At 31.5% G+C, this 12,656-nt stretch overlaps 1 protein-coding gene across 1 annotated transcript; it reads right to left on the bottom strand.

Moving 5' to 3' along the window:
- Positions 1 to 436: 436 nt before the first annotated feature.
- On the bottom strand, positions 437 to 9,796 carry LOC136815955 (von Willebrand factor A domain-containing protein 7-like). Its single transcript, XM_067072380.1, has 10 exons — positions 9,473 to 9,796; positions 6,364 to 6,428; positions 4,873 to 4,938; positions 4,487 to 4,683; positions 4,084 to 4,167; positions 3,667 to 3,883; positions 2,541 to 2,876; positions 1,863 to 2,336; positions 1,351 to 1,536; positions 437 to 1,097 (listed from the first exon to the last, which is right to left on the bottom strand). The coding sequence occupies exons 2-10, from the start codon at positions 6,425 to 6,427 to the stop codon at positions 727 to 729; spliced, it is 1,995 nt and encodes a 664-aa protein (XP_066928481.1). The 5' UTR covers position 6,428; positions 9,473 to 9,796; the 3' UTR covers positions 437 to 726.
- Between the last annotated feature and the right edge of the window lie 2,860 nt (positions 9,797 to 12,656).

Raw genomic sequence — 12,656 nt, 5'->3', positions numbered from 1 at the left:
TGCAAATGAATCGGCACGTATTCCATAAACTTTCTTGATACAATCCATCTCAAAACCTGGATTATGTGTTCTTATCAACACAAATGGAAAATTCCAACAGATTACGAAACCAAAAACGATAATTTTGGATCACGGAGAAGAAGATAGAATATATTTCCTGTACTACAGAAGTGTACTTATTTTACAGTGGGAACTTTTTGAGTACAGTGAGTACTTTTTTGTCTAAAAACTAGGTACTGGGGAGTACTTTTTGGGGGGAATACAAATTTACAGTGACACCGGTCATCAAAGATCACTCTAAAGCAAATGCCAACAATGAAAAGTAAAATAGATTTAACAAAAGAACATTTTCGTAAGCGGTTCAGCATCGCTTCATCATGTCTCTGGTAAGAGCAGGCTTAAATTTTGATGATTAGAAAAAATAAAGTCTGATAGTTAAAGAAGAGTAAATCATTATATCTTTCTATTTTCATATAGATGATACAAATACCTAGCAGTAAAATTTATAAAATCATCTATAATACTAAAACAATTGTAATTGATTTATAAAGAATACTTAATAAAAAAAAAAAAAATGCCTTGAAGAGACGTGAAAGAAGATATTATCCTATATCATACACGATATAATTTAACAAAAATCATATATATACTGTTATAGAAAAATAGTTTAAAGAAGAATAATATTATTAATATTGACATCACCAATAAAATAGTAAAAAAAATTCTTTAATAAAGTAAAATTGGAATTCGGTGCAAAATCTTTTTGCTGATATTATCTCGAATTATGATCTCATCCGACGTACGACTGGCAATTGGAGCAGTTGGTGATGTGTAAAACAACCTTATAAAATTTCTTGCTGAAGACAAATTAAGGTTAGCAATTTCACCGTCATTAATTTTGGATGTACTTAAACTGGTTTCTACTCTTCCAGCGAAAGGTGATCCTGGCGATTTGTAAGCAATCAAAAATGAAGGTGTTCTCGTTTTATAACCAACTGAACTGTCTTCACCGGCATACATTGTGACAAAAGCGATTGGCTTTGCTTGCTCAAAGTTTGATGTCAATCTTGTAAATGATTTTCCACCAATTGTTTTGCCTTTAAATTTCATAAGAAGTAAGAAGTTAAATAGAATGCTAATTTCAAAGAATCTCAATTTACGAGAATTAGATCGACCCTTACTATTTGCCGAAAAGAAATAACAAAATGCTGCTTTTATTTTGATTGATCGTAAAATACAAGAGCGAAATTCATCTTTTTTTATTTTGTATTTGTATTTAAATGCTCAATTGTTTGAAGCAATTAATTCGTTAAATTATCAAAAAGTTTAGATGATCAACATTGAATTTACCTTGTATTTGAATTTTATATTCAGAAGTAGGTGGTATCAAACTTCCTTCAAACGCACCACTTCCATTGTCTGGTGATAGAGTAATTGGTGTTTTTGTTCCATCTTTAAGAATGATATTTGCCGCTATGGTATGTTTTGTAACACGATCATATCCTGTGATACTAATCAATATCTTGTTTTGAATACCTAGATAAAAGAAACAGTTTAAATTTGTAATACTGTATATTTAAAAAGACTGTTATTAAATTTTTTACGAAAAGCGTTTTTAATATTATGTTATGTATATTATGTTTCTCTATTTGAAAATCTTTCTAGTATAACCCTCTAGAACTTTTTTTTTTTTTTAATTTGAAACAACTTTCCTCCAAAACACTTTTTTATGTAATAGTACTCGATTTAAATTTCATCTTTCAAGGAAGTTGAATAGAAATTTTTCAAAAACGTCAGTTTTACCTCAGTGAAAACGGGTGTATGTTATAAAGGTGGAAAACTTTTTGCTTTTAATTGCTCACCTTGTACTGGGTGAGGAATTGGTCTTGCAACGGGGCCATCATTCATGAAATATTTGGTGTTAACGACAATTGGATTTTTGAAAGCAGCGGTTACCGTATACCGATAAGAACCAGCGGATCTTGGGATCAATGTGAAATAGGTTCCACTAAATGGATTATCGAATTTATACAACACAACATTTCCAAGAGTATTTCTTGTCTTAATCTGTTGGAATTTTTCGTTGAATAAACGGATTTGTTCATGGTTTGCGTCAGTTTGAATTTTGATTGCCAAGAATTTGATTTCATCGTCAATATTGAAAAAAATTCGTTTTCCAATTGTACTGATGCCGTTCCCTTGGTATATGGTTGTGTGAGCTTTAAGTTCAGATGTTACAAATGGCAAGCGGTTTGAAGAGTCAGTCGCTATACTTCGTCTTTTACGTCCAGTTGGCGGTGTTGGTAGTGTGCTATCAACAAGTGGGAACACAAAACCTAAATATTAACAGAAATTTGAATGTACTTGAATATACTTGTATCCAAACGTCATGAAAACCAGCAGAGATGAAAGTTAAAAATCAATTTGATTTATTTTATCTAATTTACTCGTTTGAGGTGAAAATCTAATTTGACATATTTTTTTCACTTTTTTGCGATTACTTTTTTTTTACATTATAATGGATGTAAAAGATAACTTACCTCCTGTTTCGTCTGCGATTTGCTGGAATTTTGAGTAATCGGGATTTGAATCACATAGTGGGTTTGTTACGGTAAAGAAAGAAATTTTGGTGTCAAATCCAAAAGCAGCGCCAATGACATTTGCCATGTTATCTACTGTTGCATCTTTGGGAGCTGCATCAGTGAATACAAACATACTACTTCCGTATTGAGGTGCAAAGCTGAACCCATTTAACATTCCTGTGAGTGCCATTTCTGGGCAATCTCCACCACCTGCTGGAATTATAGCTCCTATATCTTCTGCGAATTGTGCCAGTTGTGTAGTCGGCCTTGTAATTGTTGGTTTCAGGTCCTCAACTAAATAGTATTAAAAATATATTCGCATTAAGCTGTTTTTTGCTTGCTTTTTCTATAGAACATTTCTAAGATAATTTTTCCCGTGTGATGCAATAAACATTCTTCTCTACCGTTTGAAAGTGTGACCAATAGCTGACGTTACAAGTTAAAATAAGAAAAATCTTTCAACGCTTTGAATAGGACCAACTCGTTAAAAAATACAAAAACTTTGAAAAAAGCTTCAAAATCTAGCGAAGTAGAAGGTGAACAAAAAGAAAAGGATAGAAAACACAATAAAAAAATATAAGTTTATTTCTTTGTTTTATAATAAGTTTCAAAGTTTGAAATGCTTTGTAAATCATTGTTGAAGTTAATTCTTGCTAAACTTGATTCCAGTCTCACCGGCTTGTAAAGAATATATTCATATAAACCGAGTTAGTGTATAATACAGTTAGTACGATTCTAAACTTTAAGTAAAACTAGTATTTTATTTAATTATCACTATCTATATTAAACTATCTTTAAAACTTTTCGATCCAGATATCCTAAGATCTTTAATTGCAATGTTAAAACTCAGAGTTAAAACTTTGCAAACCCTACTTAAGATACAGCAATTCCCAATCACATCTGGTTTCAAAATCTTCCGGAAATCCCCTTTAGTTGACGGTTATAAAACGACAAACACCAAAAAGTCAACAACACATCACCACTTCAGACCTTTATAAGTGACTATACTAAGCTTGAAAATTAAAAATCTTTTGAGTAAAGTTATTTTGATCTGAACTTTAAAATTATTTCAAATATCAGTTACCTGGGTCGTTAATATCAGATAAGATATAGTCAACTGGATTTTTTCTTTCATCCTCCAAGTTCAAGATTTGGTTAGCAATATTTTTTGCTATGGTTATATCTCTGCTCATTGAACTAGTAGAATCAATGGCAAACATTAAAGTAGCAAGCCCGTCCAATAAATACAATCGTTTAGAGACTTCGTCAAACCATTCGTATGTCATTCGTCGTTTTCTTTTCTAAAATGATATGAAATATTCATTTATAGTTTTAACAAGGAGTATCATTTTAGAATTGTTATATATATTTAAATAAAGTGAAAACGTTAAAGTGAAGCGTCCGTCACTTATTCATTCGAAATTAATTATTAGTTTTAAATTTATATGATTTTACATTGTTTCATATTTAAACAGTATTATTTCTAGAAAAAGAAACTTACCGCTGGCAGAGCTGCTGAAGGTGGCGGGTTAGCGATGAAATTTTTTATTTGTTTTACAAATGCTGCTCTTTCTGCTTCTGTGCTCTAAACGATTAAAGAGTTTTACTATAGTGAACCATCAGTAATATTCCTTTTCATAATCATTGATCAAAATACAGTCTACTCTCTATAAGTGGAACATCCACGGGACCGAAAAAAATGTTTCCACTAAACGAAAGCTCCACTTATTCGGGGTTCCACTTATCGAGAGTAGATTTATCAAGATTTATTAAAAAATTATAAAGCAGAAATAGCGAGTTTTCAAAGAATTAAATTAAAAGATGTCTTAAGGCTTTAAGTTGCTTTAACATTTAAAATATTTAAGATTTTAAGAGAACATATGTAAACATTAAAATGAACTTACAGATTTCCAAACTGATCCGAAAACTCGACCAAGCAAATTTTTAAGGACTTGTTTATTTCCACGATCTACACTGACATCATTTAAGCGTTGAATAATTTGAATTCCTCGTTGTTGATCAGTTTTTCGTCGTGGGTCAATTGAACTCACAAAATCAATTGCTCCTTGGACAACTGGAGATATTTCTTTGAATTTGCTTTCTGAAATATTTAAAAAATTATATTTCGTAATTACATGAAGATATATAGTTATTTTCGATACTTCTTTTTATGTGTATGCAAGCAAAGTCGGGTATATTTTTAAAAATGATTTGAAAATTTTAAAGCAAAAAGAAATTGTTAAAATAGCTGAAGTTGATATTAAAAAAGTTGAAATGGATATTTTATTACCTGATTTGGCAAGGCCAGAAAGTGCATCTCTTATGAACGTATCAAGGGCTGCATAGTCGCTCACTCCTAGAAGAAGAGATGAAGTATAAAATGTATTGTTATTGATTTTACTATTTAACGGTTTTCAAAATAAAATGTTTCAATTCTGTGTTTTCTCTTTGAAAGTGTATTCTAAAAGCGGTAAATGAGACCAGAAAATCATAAACATCTTTCACAATAATAAAAAAGTAATTTGGGGGTTAAATTACTCTTATCATTAGCGACTTGATTGGCTAAGAGAAAGCGTATAAATCTAATATTTTCATTTTTGTACTCGAGTACAATATGAGACCAGGCTCACCATCGAAGGCCTGGTAAGCAAGAGTTCAAAACAGAGAAATTCTAAGTGAAGCTAGTGCAAAAACATTAGAAAAATAATAAAAATTACTCTGAATCAAATAATAAGACAGAAAAATTGATTGGAAAGAAAAACGTCTAAAAGATTAATCAAAATATTCCCACAACAAAGTCATCTTGACAAGTAAAAAACATAAACATTATAATCTTTATTGTTTACATCTATCTTAATATAACACACAAGTCTTCCTTTTGTATCTATATATTAATAGCCGTAGTCTGTATGTGTGTTTGTTTTTTGTTGGTTTGTTTTTTTGTGTCACTTTCGTTTTCGCAAGCAATGTTTTGTTCTTTTAAAAGATGACTTTTATTTTGTTCTTTCTCCACAAATTTGTTTAACGATATTCGCTCCGTTTTATAAAGACTTTGTTTTGATTGATAGATTAGACTTTTTCTTTGGTTGCGAGCTGACTTTCGGCCCTGCCCCTCAGACCCTTAGCAGAATAAAGAGGAGAAGAAACAAGGGAAATTGTTTGAATTTTAATTCACTTTTTGGAACTAATTTGACCAAATTTCTATCTTTCTGGGGGCAAAAAGTTGAAATTTTCCTACTTTTCCGATTCTTAGTGGGACTGAAGTTTGATTTTCCGATTTTTCAAACTGCCATTTTTCAAAAAAGCACACTTAAGGCCGGCACATACCCATACCCATACACTTCTCTTGCCTAAGTACCCCCCCCATCGGGCTGCCTTTTTTCGACGAATCGCGTGTTATGTCTATTATTTCACTCCGCTTATCTTGACATCAAAGTTTTCCTAAACTTAAACATCAAGAACTACGGAAAATATAACGCAAGCGAAGCGAGGAAAAAAATCTAATTGCAGAGCCGTCTCGGACGTCGCCGGTATGGTGTAATTTGGGAATGATGCCCTTTCTGTTTCCTGATCATTTTTGCCACAAAAAACTTTTTCAAAATATGGTTAAAAGATACGTCCCGGGAGGGTGACGATCGATTCTCTAGATTTATCAAAAGTAACATCGAACGACAGTGATGTTGTTATGGCTGAAGATTATTTTTCGTATTGTACTCTGTATAGTGCGATAACTATTATAAAAATGATTAACGTAATAAAAAAATTTTTTGTAAAGTCTTACCTTGTGATTTGACTTGCAAAACGCAACTAAATACCAAAACCAATGATAAATGGAGTAACTTCATTCTAAGGAAGGTGAACAAAAAATCACAGATTCAGTTTTCAAACGCAACCCAACCGGATATAAATAAGAAGTTTTAATTATTAATATAATTATTTATTTCTCCATGGTCGATTTACTTTGTAAAGTTTTAATACCGACTAAAAATCTTTTTTACATTTTTCACAATATATTATAATCAAATAAAATCACTTTTAAAGTCTTTATAAAAAACAAACTCACATTATGTACTTTTTAATATCAGAACAACAATATTCATAGCAAAAAATAAGCTACATAGAATATACTAGGTCACAGTGTGGATCTAAACCACACTGAAACGACCGCCTTCCATCACGCATCGCGCACGCTCGCGAAAGAGCGCGCGCACATTATTAACGCCTACATGTCATCTCCAGTACATTTTAGATTATTCATTGAAAACAGGTTACAATATAGTCATTTTTCATGTCTCGATTATTCAATTCCGAATAAAAGACATTCAGGGGAAAAAAAGAGAAACACCTGGGTAATCTAGTTAAAAAAACCGAAAGTAAATGGTAGACAAAGTAATGAGCCAAGGCAAAACGAGATTAGCGTACCACTATGAAAGAAACCGCCTCCGGCGGTCGACTAGCTAATAGCCAAGGCCATGATGCGCCCGTTGCAATGTTTTTCTGGGAAACTGACGTCGGTTAGTGATAACCAAGGAAACAAAAAGCAGGAGGCCCAAATAATTACAGTTTCTGTAAACCATTTCAATGACATGTTAAATGAGTCAGAAAATTGCAATAAAATTTGCTTTTTTAAGTTTTATTTATAAGAACTGCAAGGAAAATGTGTAAAAACAAAACAATATATAGTTTTCTTAAAAATCACACAAGAAGTTTTCTTTGCCACTCCTTTATGGTCCTTGTACAGGAAAAAATAAATTTAGCAGCTTCCAAGTGTAGAACACCTAAAATCAATATACAACAACAGAACAACAAAAATCAATATTTTTTTAAACATAATTCACTCAAAGTCATCTAGAAGAAATTTAGTTCAGTAAAACATAAATAAAATAAAAAAAATATATAAAATCGATTATCGATTGCAATCAATGAGTAATCTATAAAATATTGATTGCATTGATACATAGTTTATTGAAACAATTGTGAGTATATATTAATTATCTATCGATTGCGTTAATGTATCAATTAGTTATTAAGTCAGTAAAAATCAATAGGTAATCGATGTAATGTACTTAAATTGATAGTGATCGACTGCAATCGATATTTAATCATAATTGATTATTTATCAATCATAATCAATAATCGCACCATCTGGATTTTTGTCCATAATTTGTTGAAAAATACTTTGGTCTTACTTAAATCAAATTCCAGTAACACTTTATCATAATAAATGATCTAAAAGTTCATCAAACCACCCATTGTCTTCAATAGCAAATCGCAGTGGTGAAAAACTCAAACCCATGCATCATTCGCAATCGCAATTAATAACCACAAGAGCTGGATTTTGTCCATAATTTGTTGAAAAATACTTTGGTCCTACTTAATCAAATTCCAGTAACACTTTATCATAATAAATGATCAAAAAGTTCATCAAATCATCCATCGTCTTCAATATCAAATCGCAGTTTGGTGAAAAACTCCAAGGCGACAATCAAAAATATGTTCCGTTCGCGTCAGCCGACTGACCAACTTGGCAGACAAAAATTCCTAGTCAGAAAATTGTCGGAATTTTTCATCAAGCGAACGAATAAATATTAAAAACTATACTTTGAAACCATTTTCCAAAAAAACCGACTATATTTACTACCGACCGACCGACTCAATTTTAAGAAGATTTTTGACGTGAACGGAACATATTTTCGATTGCCGCCCAACCCATGCATCAATCAATCGCAATCACAATAATTAATAATCAGATTTTTGTCCATAATTTGTTGAAAAATACTTTGGTCTTACTTAATCAAATCCCAGTAACACTTTATGATAATAAATGATCTAAAAGTTCATCAAATCATCCATCGCATCATCGTCTTAAATATCAAATCGCAGCAGTGGTGAAAAAACTCCAATGCATCAATTGCAAATCGATAATCGCACCGTCTGGATTTTTGTCCATAATTTGTTGAAAGATACTTTCATCTTACTTAATGAAATTCCAGTATACAATCTAAAAGTTCATCGAATATTGTTCATCACATTATCGTCTTCAATCGAATTGCAGTGAAAGCCGCCATAATTTGGTGAAAATTACTTCTCTCTTCTTCTTCATTACATTTATATAGGAAATGTATACGTTAGGATACTTCATCCAATAATCCATCCATAACTTTCTCCAAGCCCAACAGGAAAATATGTTTTTTATTGCAATCAACCATCGCATCATCATGGAATCATAACAACAAACCAAAACAAAGCAAAAAATAAGTCTCACTTTTGGTAAAAAATAGTTCATAAAAATCAACGAAAACTAGAGCAAATAAAGTCTTTACACGATGCAAAAAGGCATGTCCCTGATGCAAGAATTAATTTGCCAAGTTAGAGCTAATTCAAAAAGATGAAACTTGCAATGCCAGCATGCAAACTCATGCAAATGATCAAAAACACTATCGCTTCGGTCGTCGGTAGCCATCTTGAATAACCTTTTAATGAATCCGATCGGAAGAAAAATAGGAAATCGGGGAAATACTACGAAAAGTAGTTTAATCGAGCAAGATCTTGTCTCTGCTAACATTAACATGCGTCAAAAAAACACAAAATAAAAAATGAATGATCGAGAACAAACATGAATAATCGAGCCGGAAAACTGAATCGTGAGATTTTCCCTAGGTACTCCTCATTAAGGCGCCCTTGACGGGCGCAATAACTTCTTTTTAACTCATTAAATAGTCATGTTGTTTGTTGACCGTCTTTTCTTTTTTTACTCCGGGATTTATGTTATCAATTATATAGAGCGTAATTAATTTGCAGAACATCAAATATTCCTATTCTACGAATTAAAAATTTGGCGTGAAGAATTTAGCAGATTTTTAGAAATTATAGTTATGAAAGTTATTTACCTTAATTTCAATTTAAGCCTCCTTCTCCAACTTGACTTCTCTCTGTTTGTATTATCTTGCTATACTTTCAATTTATAAAACAACCACGAAATAAATGATTTATCTTCTGTGTGTTTCCACTCTTCTTTCAAATCAACTGTTTGTTGTTTGATGATATTTTCAATTCAGATCATCCCTTTTATACCCATGGTTTGAAATTTGCAAACAATTGAAAGGGCGGGATGTGCCAGAAAACGTGGAGAAAGGAAACATAGATTTTTTAACCTTGTGCAATAATAAAATCTGGAAATCGAATATTGGTTTCGCTTTAGTTTCATTAGTGCTGTCAATTAAAAGTTAATTGGTGTAATTTAGTTTCTTGTGAATTAGAAAGATGGCTTCAATGCACGAGAGTTTTGGCTAAACCACATGAAAACTTACGGACTCGGTATGAATATTCGTTGCTTTTTTCTTTTATGACTCCGTATTATTATTATTTTGTTTTGCACTGAAAATCATTTCATTACTATTTAAATATTATGAATGTGGCAAAAAATATTAATTCAAATGAAAAAAGTTTTGCTATAATATTACCTTTGAAATATTGATCTTGTATTGGGCCATAATATAATTTCAGCACGAAAATAAGAACAAAACAAGATATTTAATATAAAGTTATTTTTGTTTAGCATTTCGTGTCAAGCATCGTGTTCACTGTAAGACTGTAAAGGTATTTCTATCTTTCTTTTGTTAACTTCTGAACAAGCCTCTAGAGCAAAACGGTTTCGTAATGATTTTTATGTGTTGGCTGGAATCTGTAAATTCTATTTGTAAGCTGAAGATTGTCTGAATAAGACATGAAATATTATGTACTAACATAAAAAAATAGTCTTTTTCATTGTTATTATACTTGTGCTTTTGTGATAAATGGAGCACTGTACTTCAAAAGAAGAAACCGATATCCTGATATTAAACTTCTATATACTTTTGAATCAAATTCGTGTTTTTTATATGGTTTTACTTTTCCTAAGAATGATCATCGATATGAAAATGCTTTATATTAGATTACGTGCCAAAACCGTGTGTGCATGTTTCGTTCATTCAATTTTTGACGACATTTTTGGTCAAAAAATTGAATTTCGATGGCAATATTCAATTTTCAATTTTCGAGTTAAAAAATAGAAAATTGAATTTTTACTGCTAGTTTCAATTTTCGTTTTGTTTATTGCCAGAAATGAACTGAAATTTCCAGTATCATCTTTGATTTTCTAATATAAACTTCTTGCATTGAAAATTGAAAATAATATTTTCAAATACTGAAAATTGTGTCGTAAGAAATTGAAATTGACAAAACCAAACCAATTTTTTATCACGCTTGCTTTTCCACGAAAACGGATGCTCAAAAGTAGTGTATCATCGGTTTTATTGTTATTTGTTGCTGTCTAGTTTCCAGGTCTTTTGCAGCTTAATTTAGTTTTGGGTTCTATAAATACATTATGGCATAAATTTCACGCTGGAGCAATTTCCTTTACGTAATATTTAACTCTTCGGATACTCTTTGGTCTTTGTCTGGCCTTTTATATTTGACTACACTCTTTTTTTATAAGAACAATTTCAAAAGAAGGCTGGAAATTGGCCTAAATCTAAGAACATATTAAGAACCCGGGGGGGGGGGGTACTAGGGCAAGGTGGGTTACTGGGATGCTCCGCTGGTTAGGATACCTTTTTAACCTCCACGAGTCCCAGGTAGGGCCGCAAAAACACCAAAATAGAAAAATCAGTCCCTCGTAGGGTGCCTATTTTTGGAAAATTTGGGAAAAAAGTAGAAAATTTTGGAATTTTAGTCCCGTTCAGGGTCACTTTTTTCGCAAATTTCGAGTCCCACGTAGGGTCCAGCGGAGCACCCCCGTCGGTCGACAAGGGTAGTACCCCCCCCCCCCCCCGGATTAAGAAAAATGTGAGCCTCAGATTTCAGATTTTGAAAAGGTACTGACTTTAGCCGATTTTTTTTTATTAGAACACCTATAATTCGGCTGAGTCTGGATGTGCTTATTTACTCTCGCCACTTCCATTTCAGCTCTTAATGAAGTAAACGCGTGTGTAATCGATACATTAAGAAAAAAATTAGACTAACAAAGAAGAGACTGAATAAAACTATTGTTTCCTTTGTCTTCTTTGTAACTGGTTGTAAATCATTTTCAACTTTCAGTTTTTTCATCCGAGACGTTTTTTTTACAAATTGGTTTGGTTTTGTCAAATTCAATTCTTCACGACAAAATTTCAGTATTTGAAAATATTATTTTCAATTTTCAATACAAAAAGTTTATATTAGAAAATCAAAGATGATACTGGAAATTTCAGTTCATTTCTGGCAGAAATAAAAATAAAATTGAAACTTTCAATCAAAATTCAATTTTCAATTTTTTGACTCGAAAATTGAAAATTGAAAATTACCATCGAAATTCAATTTTTTGACCAGAAACGTCGTCAAAAATTGATTGAACGGAACATGCCTGCATGCAAAACTATCCCATCAACCAAAAACAAATATATAGCGCTATAAGGAAGTTGATTAGAAACCATGTGGTAAATCATGACTTGTGGTTGCGGTTGTAAATGATGTAGAACACTGCTTACTTTTTAAAACGCGTTTTTTTAATGATTTTCCCTCATTTTAATATTTTAATTGCACAAGAGTAGGACGTGATTGAACTTTTTTTCTTTTGCCAAAAAGCATCGATCAAATTTTGAAAAAATTCACTAAAGAGAAACAATTACAAACAAGGTAGTAAAAGAAAATGTATTGTAGTTAAAGAACCATTTCTGATTTATAAAACGATTTAAATTTGGAAAAAAAGAAACTCATAACATGCGGATATATTTAAAGAAATTATAGGCGCATGTGATAAAGGCTTGTTGTCAATAATGCATTTGCAAAAATTGAACAAAAATCGAATCGCAACCAATTAAATTATTCTATTTCCTTTTTTATAATTGAATGGTTTTACCCGGAATCTTTTGTTAACTTCTGAACACTTGCCTTTAGATGCATGAAAGGTTATCGAGAATAAATTAAATAACAAATTTAAAATTATTTTCAAAATATTAAAATACAAATTATAAATAATCATGTAAGCCTGAAATAAAACTTTGTGTAATAATCTAAACATAGTATAGATCTAAAAGAGTGCGAAAAATAATCCAA

The sequence above is a fragment of the Clytia hemisphaerica genome, unplaced genomic scaffold (genome assembly GCF_902728285.1).
Source record: "Clytia hemisphaerica strain Z4C2 unplaced genomic scaffold, Clytia hemisphaerica genome assembly, whole genome shotgun sequence".
Lineage (NCBI taxonomy): Eukaryota > Metazoa > Cnidaria > Hydrozoa > Leptothecata > Clytiidae > Clytia > Clytia hemisphaerica.
The sequence above is the reverse complement of the archived record's forward strand: the minus strand, read 5'-3'. Positions and strand labels throughout refer to the sequence as shown.

Excerpts from the sequence above, each read along its gene's own strand:
- LOC136815955 (XM_067072380.1), bottom strand. The coding sequence starts at position 6,427 with ATGAAGTTACTCCATTTATCATTGGTTTTGGTATTTAGTTGCGTTTTG. Across the intron at positions 2,877-3,666 it reads ATCTGATATTAACGACCCAG|TTGAGGACCTGAAACCAACA; the intron begins GTAACTGATATT and ends AATACTATTTAG. Across the intron at positions 2,337-2,540 it reads AATCGCAGACGAAACAGGAG|GTTTTGTGTTCCCACTTGTT; the intron begins GTAAGTTATCTT and ends GTTAATATTTAG.